Source organism: Branchiostoma lanceolatum, chromosome 3, assembly GCF_035083965.1.
Source record: "Branchiostoma lanceolatum isolate klBraLanc5 chromosome 3, klBraLanc5.hap2, whole genome shotgun sequence".
Classification (NCBI taxonomy): domain Eukaryota; kingdom Metazoa; phylum Chordata; class Leptocardii; order Amphioxiformes; family Branchiostomatidae; genus Branchiostoma; species Branchiostoma lanceolatum.
This window is the reverse complement of record NC_089724.1, coordinates 18,998,732-19,014,111: the sequence shown is the minus strand read 5'-3', so window position 1 is coordinate 19,014,111 and position 15,380 is coordinate 18,998,732. Positions and strand designations below refer to the sequence as shown.

General features: G+C 42.0%; 3 protein-coding genes across 3 annotated transcripts; 1 reads left to right on the top strand and 2 right to left on the bottom strand.

Annotated features, from left to right (window-relative positions):
• Nucleotides 1-146: 146 nt before the first annotated feature.
• Nucleotides 147-6,493, bottom strand: LOC136430847 (uncharacterized). The gene is made up of 11 exons (XM_066421888.1): nt 6,200-6,493; nt 5,450-5,581; nt 4,964-5,088; nt 4,795-4,866; nt 4,395-4,467; nt 3,691-3,812; nt 3,187-3,246; nt 2,353-2,399; nt 1,951-2,049; nt 1,617-1,703; nt 147-1,221 (listed from the first exon to the last, which is right to left on the bottom strand). Exons 1-11 carry the CDS (start codon nt 6,336-6,338, stop codon nt 1,056-1,058), a joined length of 1,122 nt encoding a protein of 373 aa, XP_066277985.1. The 5' UTR covers nt 6,339-6,493; the 3' UTR covers nt 147-1,055.
• A 447-nt stretch (nt 6,494-6,940) lies between these two features.
• Nucleotides 6,941-9,693, top strand: LOC136430839 (uncharacterized). Its single transcript, XM_066421870.1, has 4 exons — nt 6,941-7,305; nt 7,662-7,969; nt 8,175-8,441; nt 8,696-9,693. The coding sequence occupies exons 1-4, from the start codon at nt 7,089-7,091 to the stop codon at nt 8,783-8,785; spliced, it is 882 nt and encodes a 293-aa protein (XP_066277967.1). The 5' UTR covers nt 6,941-7,088; the 3' UTR covers nt 8,786-9,693.
• Nucleotides 9,405-15,353, bottom strand: LOC136430840 (protease-associated domain-containing protein 1-like). Its single transcript, XM_066421871.1, has 5 exons — nt 15,230-15,353; nt 12,594-12,694; nt 12,022-12,131; nt 11,217-11,384; nt 9,405-10,712 (listed from the first exon to the last, which is right to left on the bottom strand). Exons 1-5 carry the CDS (start codon nt 15,348-15,350, stop codon nt 10,592-10,594), a joined length of 621 nt encoding a protein of 206 aa, XP_066277968.1. The 5' UTR covers nt 15,351-15,353; the 3' UTR covers nt 9,405-10,591.
• Nucleotides 15,354-15,380: the final 27 nt, after the last annotated feature.

Sequence of the window (15,380 nt, the reverse complement as noted above, 5' to 3'; positions counted from 1 at the left end):
CTTTGTCTGTAGTACACAGTTCTCTTGGTGACTTTGTTGTACAGCTCTGAAAACAGCTTGTAACTTCCAGTTAGTTAGTGACACAGCCCTTGTACAACCTTGTGTTTTGCCTGTAATTATCAAGAATTCTGCTCAAAACTACTTAATGTTTTTAGCTAAAAATCTTTAATGTTCTTATCAATTGCAGACGTTCTTAAGAATGAATTAATAGTAGTTTCCTCCATAATCACAACTGTGAAGAAGGGAATTTCTTCACATCATTAGGCTGTATTTTGAGTCCATCAGTTACCTTTTTACATGACATTTGCAATGGTTTTTCTCAATACAATAGCTTTATACATATGTCAGATTAGTTTACATTTGGTACATAAACCCCAGGTTTTGCATACAACTAAATTTATGTGGAAGCCTGTTATGCCCCCCAAACATACAAAACATTTTTACAATACAAGAGACATCAATTGCATGCAGCACCCACCATGTAAATATATCCTGAAAGAGGCCATCTTTAAAGTCATCTTGACCCCCTTTACACTTACATCTGGTGTACATGTGCCTATGAATCCCTTATTTACTGTTAAGAGTTTCTGGTCCTCCTAAATTTACCATTAAACCCTGCAAGGCCCCCCTATGCAGACCCATACGTTTCCATCACAATTTCAGAGCAGTCATCACATTCTATACATAGGCAAACCTCTTTGATAGCCTTTCATTCTCTCACACATTGTCACCTTTCTTATATACCTTAAGCCTTAATTCTTATCAATGATACATAGACCTCCTAAAATCATCACAACTCCCAAACTGAATAGCATCTCTTCTGTTGTCTATAAGCACTTTTCTGATGATTCAATAAGAAAATATGCCGAAATTCAAAATATCACCTCCTTTAATGTTTTTCCATATTGTGGTAAAATATTGACAGACTTTCCTCCACTGATATTACAATTTTCTAACTGCTAACTAAAACAGTTTATCAATCTCTTACTCTCAAACAGCCCTTACATCTAAGAAAATAGACTCGTTGATTTCTTTTTTTACAAAGTTGACAATGTTCAGCAGAGGTTGAGGGCGGTTTGTGGCGGTCTGTCTGCATCCTCCTCCCCCTGGCCTGGTGGGACGGCAGGTCTTCTTCTCCACACTCTCAAAGCTCTCAGGTCCTGCAGTTTAGCCATGGCCAGTGTGCTGGCATGTTGTATATAGGGAAGCAAAGATCCAACACTGGAAAACAAGAATGAGGACAATGTACTCATTATGGGGATAGACTTAACAGTCCAGAGAAAAGTAATACATAAACTGATGGGAATGAAGTTGGTAATGTTGCTGAAAATTAAATACATGTACATAGATCCTGTATGAACACAATACTGTAATTCACTTTAGGTTCACGGTAGCAAACTTTCACGGTGTAAGAAAAAGGGACATTTTCACTGAACTTTAACTTCACGGTGGTAGCAAGTGATTTACAGAAAGGATGTGTGGAGGAATCATAAATAGGTTTTTCACTGTGATGATAAGTTCACGGTCCAGAGGTGACAGTGAAAACAGTGAACTTAAAGTTACAGTGAAAGAAACAAGAATTACAGTATAAGATTGCTGTATGAAAGAGCTCTCACCTGTTATGTAGTCCACATTTTACAGACCAGGACTTCAGCAGACCCATCATCTGAAGAACAAGCAGTGCCTTTGTGGCCTGTCTCAGCCTGAAACAGTGACAGTTTTATTTTCATTATGCCAATATTCATCAGGCAGAAACAAAATTAGAATGTCACTAGAGCAAGATGAGGAAGGAGAGATGAAGAATGTACAATTTTTTTATGCTAGCAGTGTGGTAATTCTTTCTGGTGTTAGCCTGCAGTTACTTTCATTTCCTTTCATTACACATGGTTACAAACAGACACACACATTCAAACAATTGTTCTTGGTTTGTTCCTAAGCAGTGAAACCCACCAGTTTCTGAGCTTGGTTCTGGGCACCACCACCAAGACTGTCTTCAGCGGGTAGTCAACCAGCAAACTGTTCACAAACCACACAGTCCCAACAAGTAGTCTACCGCACAGAACAGTACATGTTACAAACACTGTCTATAAATATAGGAATCTGGAATAACAGAATCATCCCTAGTAAATGTAATATGAAATTGACATACTCGCTGGTGACGGCAAAAAAGTATGACCTTTGGCATTACCCAATACTTGGAAGGAAGGCAATTTGATACTAAAAAGTCCTAGTAAACCTAAAAAATGCTGTTAACAACCTATACAATATCTAGCCATAGTTCTATAAGTCAAAACTAAAGGCTAACATTGTACTCTAAGGCAAACAACTAACCATGTAGTCTATTCAACTTACCCACTATCTACAAGGAAGTCGTGCTTGAGCTTCTGTCTGATCAAGTGCTGGAACACAAAAGAAACATGGTACAAAGTCAGGCTGGATCCAACTCTTCATGTACACGAATTCACACACATCACCTTTGACAAGAAATTCTCCATTCTACAATATCTGCCATTTTTTCACAGTTCATCTTTTGCTGTTTCAGCACAATGTAATCCCATTTGTACATATTGCTGGGTACAGTGTTTCCGCCAGAGGGGCGTCTTCCCGTCAAATGACGGCCTTATGTCGCTTTGGACGGCCTGAACTCAGACATAGGCCGTCCTCTTTAAAAGAAGACAAACTAAATGCCGAGAAATCGGGAAATAAATACGAGAGGTCGGCATAATTTCTTTGTTTTTCTTTGTTACTGCGGGCGTGGGGACGCTCTATATCGTTGGACATTCACACTCTTTTGTTTGTTGCTATTGTTAAGCTTGCGAAGAATCGATGTCGGTGCCTTTGGCATACGGTGATCTCATTAAAAACCCGTTTTTCAAGACTCAATCGAAGAAAGTCATCGAAGAAAACAAGGAAAAACGTAAACAAAACAAGAATTTCGCCCGTGCATTTCAGCCTCTACGTCGTGATTTGCCACGATTCGGCATCATTTCTGACTGTATTCGACACAATATATATTCCTTTGAATGTTTTTCCGTGAAAATTCTCCATATGTACCGTAGATAAATCGTATTTTTCGCTATGAATTCACGCTCGCTCGAGTCGCAACCAAGTGGACGGCCTCTCAGTCGCGGTCTGGCGGAAACACTGGCTGGGTATGATATACAAATTCAAGTGCCTAGTACTCACATCCATGGCTGCCTGCTGCTTGGCCAAAAGACTCTGCTGTCGTTCTAGCTCCATTCGGTTCTGAAAAAAAAAAGGCAGTGGTCAAAAATATCATTCAAGGGGATGCTGCTGATAAAAAGAGAAACATTTCACATGGTGGGAATTGGAGAAATTCCCTCTCAACTCCCCCAAACCTTTTGGGGCTTCAAAAGCTGCATCATACACACCAGGTGGCAAGTCAGCAAAGTAGTTAGAGTTGTTGACTCTCTAGCAGGCCCCAATATTGTGCCCTTGGAAAAGGAACTTTACACCTATTTCCTCACTTGAGTCTGGTAAAAATGAGTTAAGTCTGGTGTTGAAGGAGCCACACTAATCAACAAGGGTAGGGGTCCATCCCATTGTGAGTGGATCAAACCGTACAGTCCCGTCTTACACAGCTTGAACTTACTGTAGAAACTGGTGTGTTACACCTAAAGGTAGTTTACTGGTCATGTGAAACAAGCCAACCAAAAAGCAGTGCCTGACCTCCAGTATAGTGGAGCTGAACAGCTGCTGCTGTGAATCAATGCTGTTCTTCATCCTCTGTGCTGTCTCCTTCTGCAGCTGGACCTGTGTGGATAGGTTCCGCACACCATCCTGGAGGTGACCTACAATGTGGCAGTCCACAGAATATCACAACAGCATCCAAGCCAACATACCATCAACATAACAGAATAATGCAACCAAGCCTCCTTTAAGGCAACTCAATTTCACATAGAAATGTGCATGTTGTCATCTTTTATATAGTAGTATTAGTGATGTGTATTGCTTGAGTAACTGTTTTTTGGCATATCTTATTACCTGGATGTCTAACCTTCATCAACACTTCAAAGGGTATTTTTGTAAAAAAAAGAGAAAAGATTTGCTAATATCTTTAGTAAGTCGTCCTCAGTGCAACTACTGGTAGTAAGTGCATTTAAGTTTGCGTGGTTTTTATTTCGCACTAAGGCTAAAATGGGGTGTTCGCGGTGGTTTTATGTTTGCGGCAGCACTATAGTAACTGTTACATACTGCTACAGTATTGGACAAAAATGTTTGCGGTGGCTTTAAGTTTGCGGTGAATCGGTCACCGCGAAAACCGTGAACATAAAACCACCGCGAATATTTCTGCATTTACAGTATTAGTAGAGACAAAACCTACTCAGTAGAGGTAAACAGGACATATGTGAGTAAATGCCTGTTCATATTACCTATAGTCTCTGCCTGGTGATGAACTCTGTTGTTGAGTTTCCACAGCTGCTTCTGTCCCTGCATTACAGCTTGCTATGGAAACACAAGGGAGCAGTAACAATCAATGTACTTCCTAAAACAACTTTGCATTCTAACGACAGAAGTTGTGGATGCACCTATCAATGTACAACCAGTCCTCATCATGACAAATCATTGAAACACCCAATAATTGCATATAACCTAGGAAGCACACATTGTTGCTGCATCTAGGCCAATGTACATTGATGCTTATCAATATACATCCACTGACATTAACCTTGCAAATACAAATATCAACATTTTCACAACATACATGTACTGATAGCTGACACTGATATCAACTTAGAGCCTTCCAAAAAAATGTGTCAACATGAGACTCACCTCCACTTGTTTGTGTTTGACATAGTTGGCCACATTCACAGCATAATTCAGCCTACTGAGGTTTGCATTCGCCTATATAGAAACAAAAAGGAATATCAATACTAGTTCAACCAAGAAGTTTAGAGCCAAGTTCAAATTGAGATGATGCTATCAGAGAAAAGAGCAGAACCTGGTTGATCTCTTCCTGTCTGCGGAAGGCGAGGGCCACCGACTTCATGAGCTGTGGTGACGCGGGAACATCCTCCGCCGACAGCCGGGCATCAGACTCCACCTTCACTGGACTGGCAGGGGAAACTGGGAGGACAGGATACGATTAGCTGGTTTGTTACACCGAAGGGCAGGTATACAGGTCAAGAATAATGTTAAGAAATGATTGTCCTGACTCCTGATCCCTATAACTATATCCTGTCCTACTGTACTTTATCAACACCCACAGTGAGAAGTCGGATACACAATAAACACGCCTGCTTGTGATGGAGTCTAGCAAACAACTCCCTTAATTCAAACGAGAGAACGGGATCGGCCGTTATATGTTTGAATGGCCGGTCCCATTCGAAATAACGTCTACGTACTATGGAATCCAATAGTAGCATGTAGTACGTGCTCCCACCACTGGCCCTCATTACACCCACTGTGTCCTGAGCTGAGTACATACCTGCTGCAGTATCCTTCACCAAGGCGTGGACCCGGGAACTCAGCTGCTTGCCAGTCTCTAACCAGGCGGACACGCCCACACGGACCCGCGCTGGCGACAACACCGAACTCCAACTCCGAGGAGACTCTGCATCTACAGGGGTTAGGGATGCCATGTAATGTAGATACATGCAATTAAGGGGGGCGTCTTAATACATGTAACAACGGTTAGACTAGAGTATAAGCTAGTTCGGAGTTGCTACTACGCATGTGCAGTGTCAAAGGTGAAGGCCCCCGCGACGGAAACCAGACCCATCTGGGCGTTGTTATGCAAATGGAGACAATGTGGAAGCGAGCAGTTTCCGTCGCGGGGGCCTTCACCTTTGACACTGCACATGCGTAGTAGCAACTCCGAACTAGCTTATTAAACTTGTCTGCCACTTAAATCCCTCCTAAATAAAAGTATGAAGCAAATCATGTCGCTCCTGTATGTTATGAAAAAAAATACACATTCTTGCACAAAACTCAAAAGCATGAATCAAGATTGCTAAAAAGAGGAGATACAGATCCGTGCTGTTGTAACAAGTTGTTTTTCAGACCTGCCACTGCCAGAAATCTAGGTTAAACAAAGAAGCTGTAAAATAAATAAAGTTTAGTTGGCCCTGGTGACGCACCTACTCATTAAAGTGAAAAATCAGCAATTAAATATGAGGGTCTAACACAGAGTAGCTTCCAACAACTCCATGCCCAGCCCACGTAACGTTAACGTTACCTGGTTCAGCGGACTGACCCTGGCCGTCGGTCCTGTGGGCTGCATAGCCGTGGGGAGGGGGGCCGGACCTGGACAGGTCAGGCGCAGCGAATCCCCCGTCCTCAGACAGAATATCCAGGTCTCCGTCCGGTGAAAACATCTTTGCGGTGTACTATGACATCTCAGTTCATGATGACGACTAAACTGATCGCAAATTTCGGACGGCTTGGTTAAAATCACAGATCAAAACAAACTTCTACTGGTGACGCTTTCCCCCTGCGTCATTACGCAAACCTAATCTGTGTGAAAACGCCACATAGCGGCTTGATCTGTATCTGCACATCAAAATAGCGAAGGTCGCAAGAGTTCCATATATCAGTCGAGCCCTTGTCTCGAGTCGAGTGTATTTACGTGTTTCCAACGGGCTGATTTAAAACAACCTGAATTCAAAGCTACTCCCAAACCTCCCATGTAGCTGAGACAAGGAAAAGTTGACAGGAAGATGTCAACAGATATCGATGATTGCCTTTCACTTTCATTGTGTGGGGCATTGATATTCAACTTTTTCAAGATTTTCTGAAAATCACACGTGGGCAGATTGGCACGAAACAAATGCCTCTTTATTGTCTTAAACATATACGTTGTACTTTGGCCGTCTGAAAAATAGAAAGCAGAACTTAGTAGTACAGCAACCGTACTTCAGGTAACGTTATAAGGACGCCAGTTTATAATATAATGCAGTACAAGTTTCGGACTGGGGCGGTCAATTCTTATAAATAAAACCTGTTCTTTTCACTTCTTACAGGAAGAAATGATGAGTGCCTCTTTAGTACCGTTTGCCAAGGTTTCAGTATAACTTCTCCAATGCCATGCGTTATGGCACGCAACGAACGCACTAGTACATCGCTTTATGACGTCATATTCCATCGAGATCTCCAAGCTTTGTTTGGAACAACAAAGTTCCAGACACCATATTGCACTCGTCGGACAGGACAAGACGCCGAACAAAATGTGGGATAAACTAATATCAATATTCACGTGTTGTCTAAGCATCAATAAAGTTGCCCCGGGAGAGGAGACGACTGGGGATGCGCATGAGGACGAGAGCATGGTGAAGGAGACAACGGGTAAGTGCGGGCAGCTTCATAACTTAAATCTACCAAATCTGCGTGGAGATGTGTAACACAATGAAGATTAAAGTTTGAGTCTGTTGCGGAATGCAGTATGTCCCAGTAGAAGCAGTTCACTTGTACATTCATTTTTCTACGTTACTGAAGTTTGTATACTAGTAGTATCTTTTCAATCACGTCGGGCAAAACATGTTCACAGTCGAAAACTATCAATTCTGCAAAACATGTTCACAGTCGTATTGAAGACCATTGGATCGTCCCTGGCATTTATCGTTTAACGTTAACTTGCCCCCAAGTTCCCAAGGACTGAACGGAACTTGCGGATGTGCTTCATGATTTCAACTTTGTTTCAGAAGCGCCGAGTATTCCAGTAAGCAGTCCACCCGCTCCCATAATGTGTCAGCCGAGGCCGGAATGGTCCTCGGACGACATTTTGTCCCAGCTACGAGATGAGGGTGTGCTACCCGGACTCAAACGACGCGACAATGCCATCGCCTTCCACGTACCGGTCGAGAACTCCGGCACGCCTCCGCGCTACCACATGAGGCTGCAGAAAATTGAGAAGAGGATGGAGGAACGGCGTGAGAAGGTGAAGAAACCCTGCCCGGAATCTCCTGACGATCTGAAGAGGCAGCTTAGCAACGCGGACGTTAGGAGGCAGGTGAGGAAATAGTTTGACTTCAGACTTCGTAAAGGGGCCTAGCTGACACGTGCTTTGAAGATCATACGAAAACAGCAGATAAGGTTCAAGGGCGTGGGGACGGGAGTGATAATCGGGATGCAATATGAACGAAGGGAAGCTAACTCTTATATATATTTACTTTAATTTTACCTGTTCATTATCGTGTTTTGTACAACCATTAAAGGAGCTGTTAGCCAAGAAGAGCGCCAGGATTTCTACTAAATCTGCGGAGAAAGCGGCTAAGATAAAGGCCAAGAAGGCGAGCAGGAAGGTGTCCAGCAGCGGCTTTATCATCACCTCCACCAGCGACTCTGACGTCATCGCTACACGAGAATCTCAGAGGACCAAATGGATGGAGGGGCGTCTGAAGAAGAGGAGAGCTCGTGTGGCTAAGGTGGCGACAGCTGACGCACTGGAGAAGCGTCAGAACCTCGCCGCAGAACGCCGACAGGTACGTCATCTATCTACTCATAATGATAAATGCCACGATTTATGAAAAAACCTTATTACCGGTATGTCCTGTATTCTGACGCATGGCCACAGTGACATGGCAGTACCCTGTTTACCTGGTCACCTCCAAGAGTTGTCCTATCGGTCCCGTTATCGTGACTCTATAAATCACTGTCAATGTAGCGTTTCTGACTGACTAGCATAAATGGTTCCTTCATTTGTCCCTGGTTGATTCTTCCGTCCCACACAAATAAGGATCACGTGGTGGCTACCGTCTCCAAGGCCAAGAAGCTCGGCCGTCCCCACCCCTCCGCCCAAGAGGAGTCAGGCAGCGCTGGCCGCTGAGGAGACATGCAGGTTCCACAGATCAAGGCGGACCAAAGGAGACAAGAAACCCCGAGACATGTATTTTAGAAATGTTAAAATCTTACCAATACTTGGTGGTATAGATGGTGATTCCTGTGATTCAGAGCACTGCACAAAATAAGCGTTCTTGTTCTTTTTCAAAACCTTAACAAAAAAAGGAGAAAAAAAACCGTTTCATGAGAATTCAGCGGGCACCTGGCCAGACTGTATACAGACTGAGTAAGGGTTATTTACATTATTTCTTTACAATGCCCCGTTGGCATTACTTTACATCGCCCCCAGTTGTTGCATGATAAAAAAGTTTAATTTCCATGTATTTTCTCCCATGTGGTCTGATATACCTTTAGGATGTTTGCCATGTTTGTGAATGGCTTTTGCTCCTCTTACATCTAACCAAGAATCCAAGATTTTAACTCATGTCCAGGGGATTCAAAACGTATGTGTTGTGATAAGGAGACATTTGTCAGATAGACCAAAAGATAAGACAAGTTTTTTTTGGGATGTAAGCCCACAAGCTCAGAATTTCCCAAAACAAACATATAGAATATCCTGGATGTATGTTTTCCGTTGCAGTGACAGGTCAACATGATACCATGTGTATACATGTACATGTATTTATTTTTGCCTGCATTTAGATCCACAAGAATATGTGCTGACAGTGGTTTAGATGATCAGCAATGACTTGCATGCAATGTTTTACTTCATTTTCACATGCACAACCTCCTTAATATAAAATAACAGATATTTTGAAGCTGTTCAAAGTACATGTATCTGTATTGCACACCTACGTAAACAAACATACATGTATTTCAAAGGCACACTACCATGATTTCTGAAATGATCATTTGCTATTGTGGAATTAAAAAGTCTACATTTGTGATACTTGAGATCTTTTTGCTGTTTTAATCAGAGCAGCTGGTGCATGTTGTGATGACCCCTATCATTGCCAATACTTTTGTACGTGTCTTTCATAGAGAGGATAGATTAAGACGCCTTTTCCTTTTAAATGTGATAATCTAAAAAATAAGACAGTGATTTAAATCTTGATTCTATAATAAGCTGTGTAACACATTATCATCTATTTTCCTTACAAAGTATAAGTATTATAGCCAGTCTATGACTAGTATTAACATAGTGACAATGCAGGTTGCCAGCTAGCTGGGCTAAATTTGTATCAATAACAGGAAGCATAAAATAATTCAACTTTCATAGCATCACAAATGTTGGACATTCCAGACTGTAGTTCACCTGTTACAGTACAACATGGAATACATTGGCAAAAACTTGGGATCAAAATAGACTTATAAAGCAGCGTCAATCAATAAGAATAGAACAGAATTAATATCATTGCTTTCTTGACCGGTAATAGACAGGTATACATGTACCTGCAACATGCTGATGTAACGCTTTTCAAGTTCAATCAAATACTTTTGTATTTGTTACTATCAGATGACAAGGTTGATAAAAAAACTAAGTACACATTCAAGGGTCAGATTAGGTCACAGTCACAGAAATTGCTGGAAAGAGATGTAGATCAGTGGGTCTGACAAGAAATACAGATACCACCTGGTACCCCTAATGTATTAATCTCCCACAATGGTCACGTATGCAGCATCAGGTGAACACAAAATGGCTAGTTTCTGATTTCTTCCTGATTTACATTGTTTTAGTTGTTCCAATGGAAATATTCAACCCCAATTAGCCCGATGCCAACTGAGGAAGCCTGGATCCTCTTACCCCACTTATAACTTATGCAATTAAAGCCCTTGAGTAGAACAGGGTCTGTCACCAGAAGCTCCACGGAGGCTGCTTGTACCCGCTGAGTGGGATGGAGGTGATGTTGACAGGGATGCTGATGGTGGCTGCAGGCAGACGGTGAGCCTGTAGGGACCTCTTGATCATGGACCTGTGGAAACACATTAACTGGTGACATCTGTATAAACACTACTATACATGTACATGTACAGGCACAGGTGCATTCTAGTCATCATGGCAGCAGGGGCACCATTCATTGCTATAATTCTAACCTGATGATACTTACCGACTATCAGTGAGCTATGTACTTACTAGTACACACCAATGAAAACTGCCTGCATGCAACAACTGCTTACTGGCCTCCCCATAATACTGTACAATGTACTAGTAATCTTCATTGACACAGCAGAAGGACAACAACTTTCATAAGGTCTTCTACAACTATATGCAATACATACAAACAAGAAAGGGATATAGATTAGCTAACCTTCTAACAGGTATATGGAATAGATTAACATGTTGAGTTTAAGATATAGTTTACAATACTGGTTGAAAATGTATCTAAGGTCTAAACATTCCTTGATGTATTTACATGTTTGTACAAAGTTTGTACTTAAGAGTTATCTCCTCATGTATCTACAATCCAGTGCCTCACCCGTCCTTCCCCAGTAGAAAAGCTGCTGCGATGTTGGTGTCCCTTTCCGTCTCGTCCTGAATCATGTCCACCCAGTGCTCGTTGTCCTGCTGATTGCTGTCATAGATCACCACGGCAACCGCACCATACCTCTCCACCATCAGAGCTTTTGACATGAATGAGCATCCGCTAAAGAGCAGGAAGTAACACGGTCAGATGTCAATCATAGAAGTTTAAAAAATCTAAAATCTTTCCCACACCAGATGGTGTACAGGGCAGTGCCCCACTCTGTTTCAATAGCCCTTGAGCAACACAACCACTACAGCATGAGGCTAGTCCACTGGTAGTGATGTGTGTACAACTTCCATATTCTTTCCCACATTGCTAATCTCCTGACCTACTAAACTCACTCTACTCACCTCACCTGCCCATTGCACCACATAACTCAAGGACATTTTATAGGGTCCTTGCATAACTGTAACATACAGTAACAACAAAACCTCTTCTAAATTTGAAGACAACTCACATAACTGTAACAACAATACAGTTATGTGAAGATAGTTCACATAACTGTAACAACAATACCTCTTCTAAATGTTATGTTTTTTGTGTTTTTCTACAGAATGAAACGCAGTACATTGTGTACTATGGTATTTGGACCATTTTTCATATTCATTTTGTTATTATGACATGTTATGCAACATTGTTAGTAGCTAGCTGCACAACATGGGCTGAAATTGAGTCAGTACATACATTTGCAAAAGACAACATAGAAGTGATGCTAAGCTGACATCTAGCCAGACATGAAGACAAAATCCATGCCTACCCTCTCTCTACCATGGCTATGGCTCCCTGCAGAGATTGTCCATTGTTTAGTACGGTGCAAGACTGGGCAGGATCTGTCGGCACTAAATGGATGTGATCATAACGAAAGTCCTGAAACACAAGAACGCAGGCCTTATCATACATGCAGGGAGAAAAACTGCTATAACGTTACATCTCTTAATAGTATGTTTATATTTTGAGCAAAAAGACAAAAAGAATTGATACATATGGTGCAAAAAAAATCTGTTATAGAAGTTGAAAAAAAAGGTAGAAATGTGCACAAACTTAAAAAAATGCAAACCCTTCTCCCACTCAATTAACCTGCATTTCTACACAATCATGTTCTTGCAGGTGTACTGGAATGAAACTACTGGAAAATAAACATGTCACACTGAATCTGGCTTACCTGAAACTTATAAGGTCTTCCTGCAAGAAACTGTTTACTGTAATAACAAAGGAGTTTTCTCTTCTTTTTTTTAGGTTGTAATTAATAATCTAAAAAAGAAACCAACTAGAAAGTCATTAGAAACCAGATCATAACCTGTTAATAAAAAGCAAGTGTTCTTCACTTACGAATGGCGCTCCAAAGTCCTTTGCTGGCCTGATCTTGAAAAGGTAGTTGATGTCAACAGGGTACAAAATCTCAAAGTACAGCTGTTCGCTGGTTGAATGGGCTAGAAGGAAACATGAAAATAGAGATTTATAGTGTCAACACTGAAAGTTGACCTGTTCTCTGTTTTATATGAAATAGATCTGTTTGAATCTGAGCAATGTCCTTGATCTGAGGTGGAAATATCAACTTTATCAATCACAACTTTGGAATTCTATTTTGTTATGTAAGGCCCAGAAGGTATTCTTTAATACTTCTCTAATATATCATCATATAATACTTACATTAACCTCCATTAACATTAATCTGCCAGGTTGCATAAATATGCCACTTTGAAAACCAGTGGGTTTGAGAGGTCTCTAGTGCAGCACCCTTAAGTATGCACAGTTTAGATATACAAGAGTGCTATACTGGGGGGCAGTGGGACGGAGATCAATTTGGACGAATCTTTCCAGGGTGGCAGAATTATGTTCCCTGGTGGATTATGTTATTAGAATTGTTATATAAATCAGATGTAACAAATAAAGTAAGTAACGTTACATGTATATTCATTTTTTTGTTTCTACCTTGATACCTTGATACTGTGTCCAGGAAAGTAGGCTCCGCCTGTTATGTCCTGATCTTGACTTCGCTCTCATGTGACATACTTTTGGCAATCCCAGTGTTTGTCAAGTCTGGATTTAAACTGGTTTACACTATCCGCTGAAACCACTGACTCAGGTAGGGCGTTCCAGCTCGACACGGTTCTAACACTGAAGACCTGACTCCTCGCCCTAGTCTTGGCCAGGGGAACTTGTAATTTAAGACTGTGACCTCTAGTGACTGATTGCTCGACTGGAGCAAAGAAACTTTGTACCGGGATTCTATCGATTCCATTCATGATCTTAAAAACTTGTATCATATCACCTCTCAGTCTCCTATACTCCAGGGTTGGGAGTTTGAGTCGCTGAAGTCTAGTGCTATAAGGAAGCTCTCTTAGAGAAGGGACCATTTTTGTGGCCCTTCTCTGGACCTTTTCTAACTCTTGCTTGCCCGCCTTATAGTGTGGTCCCCAGATTACATTTCCGTATTCCAGGTGTGGCCTCACCATTGTTTTAAAGAGAATTGGCAAGGTTTGTTCATCCAAGTTGGCAAAGGACTTTTCAATCAACCCCAGCATCTGATTTCCCTTGTTCTTCGCTTGTGCCGTATGCGTATGGAATTTGAGGTGATTGTCCACTGTCACTCCCAGGTCTTTCTCTGCCGTGGTCTCCTCCAATACCTGATCCCCTAAGGTGTAAATCTGCCTGTTGTTGTTGTTCCCATGTGCAACACTTTACACTTGCCCACGTTGAAGGGCAACTGCCAGGACGCAGACCAGTCCCTCAAAGCTTCTAAGTCCTTCTGTAAGTTGACCCGACCTTCGTTGTCCTTCACACCCTGGTAGAGTTTACTGTCGTCGGCAAATATTCTGACCGTGCTGCTGACAGCCTCTGGTAGGTCATTAATGTATACTACAAACAATACCGGGCCCAGTACACTCCCCTGCGGGATGCCACTCCTCACAGGGGTCCATGAGGAACTAGTTCCATTCAGCACCACCCTCTGTTTCCTCGAGGCTAGGAAGTCTTTTACCCAGTTGTACAGGTCTCCTTTCACACCGTACGACCCCAGCTTACATAAGAGACGCTGATGGGGAACGGCGTCAAAGGCTTTCCTGAAATCCAAGTAGATTGCGTCAATAGCTTCCCCCTTTTCCAGTAATTGGGTCCACTCCTCCAGTACCACCAGAAGCTGAGTCATGCAAGATCTCCCTGGTACAAAGCCATGTTGCGCGTCTGTGAAGTGGTTTCCAGCAGACATATGCCCCACCAGTGCATCCCGGATGATGGCCTCCATCGTCTTCCCAACCACCGAAGTTAGGCTCACCGGCCTGTAGTTTCCTGCTTGGGTTCTAGCTCCCTTTTTATGTTTCAAATTATAAAATCACATAAACTTTGCAAAACAAATATGAAAAAGAAAGTCGAACTTTTTGAATGAGTAAGGCTCATCGCTCCATCTATACATGTTATTTACTTTGGTGATAACGTTAGTCATGGAACAGGTGTCTCTTACACACGCGTTACGTGTGCCAAAGCCTAGAACTTAGTACCAGCTGTCAATTTCTTCGAGAGACCTACAAATCATACAGCCGTCACACTCCGCTTATACAATATTCATGGTCCTTTTTAAGAATTAATGGGCTGTCTCTATGGCGATCTGAAGTGGCATATCACAATCCCAGGTCGTAATGTTACTTTGTTGTGCTGACGTGGCAACACCGCCTCTGACGTTTTAGTGTCAAAAATATGACCAAAGTGCAAGTACTTCGAAGGAATGTGAATGTCAGAAAGCGACCAAGTATCCTCTTCATAACCTTCGTAAATATCAATATTCAATTTGAAAACTGAGCGTTCGTTTTTAATACTGTTGCAGTAAATAAAATGCCAGCACTATGACCACATCCCCTACAAACTTGTCGTTAATTTTTCAAACAATACTCCGTCTGTGTCTAGCTTACTCACTGGGATATAATTCTTCTATGCTCATAATTGTTAGCGCAATAGCCTGCCGAACTTACCCAAGACACTTAAGGGTTCGTAGAGGCAAAAGAGCAACAAAACGACAGCAAGAAACGCACACACTCCTCTCGACATGGCTGCCATGTTGATGAACTGTACCATTGTAGTAATGGGGTGCATTAGTAGACATTACTTTAAATTATATAAATT

What these genes read in the sequence shown, in the direction of transcription:
- LOC136430840 (XM_066421871.1), bottom strand. Translation starts at nt 15,350, where the DNA reads ATGCACCCCATTACTACAATGGTACAGTTCATCAACATGGCAGCCATG. An exon ending in CGAACCCTTAAGTGTCTTGG is followed by an intron (nt 12,695 to 15,229) that starts GTAAGTTCGGCA and finishes GTTTCCTTCTAG; the next exon opens with CCCATTCAACCAGCGAACAG. An exon ending in AGGACTTTGGAGCGCCATTC is followed by an intron (nt 12,132 to 12,593) that starts GTAAGTGAAGAA and finishes CTTGTGTTTCAG; the next exon opens with GACTTTCGTTATGATCACAT.
- LOC136430847 (XM_066421888.1), bottom strand. Translation starts at nt 6,338, where the DNA reads ATGTTTTCACCGGACGGAGACCTGGATATTCTGTCTGAGGACGGGGGA. An exon ending in TCAGCTCCACTATACTGGAG is followed by an intron (nt 3,247 to 3,690) that starts GTCAGGCACTGC and finishes TTTTTTTTTCAG; the next exon opens with AACCGAATGGAGCTAGAACG. An exon ending in AAATGTGGACTACATAACAG is followed by an intron (nt 1,222 to 1,616) that starts GTGAGAGCTCTT and finishes CTTGTTTTCCAG; the next exon opens with TGTTGGATCTTTGCTTCCCT.
- LOC136430839 (XM_066421870.1), top strand. Translation starts at nt 7,089, where the DNA reads ATGACGTCATATTCCATCGAGATCTCCAAGCTTTGTTTGGAACAACAA. An exon ending in ACGCGGACGTTAGGAGGCAG is followed by an intron (nt 7,970 to 8,174) that starts GTGAGGAAATAG and finishes CAACCATTAAAG; the next exon opens with GAGCTGTTAGCCAAGAAGAG. An exon ending in TCGCCGCAGAACGCCGACAG is followed by an intron (nt 8,442 to 8,695) that starts GTACGTCATCTA and finishes CACACAAATAAG; the next exon opens with GATCACGTGGTGGCTACCGT.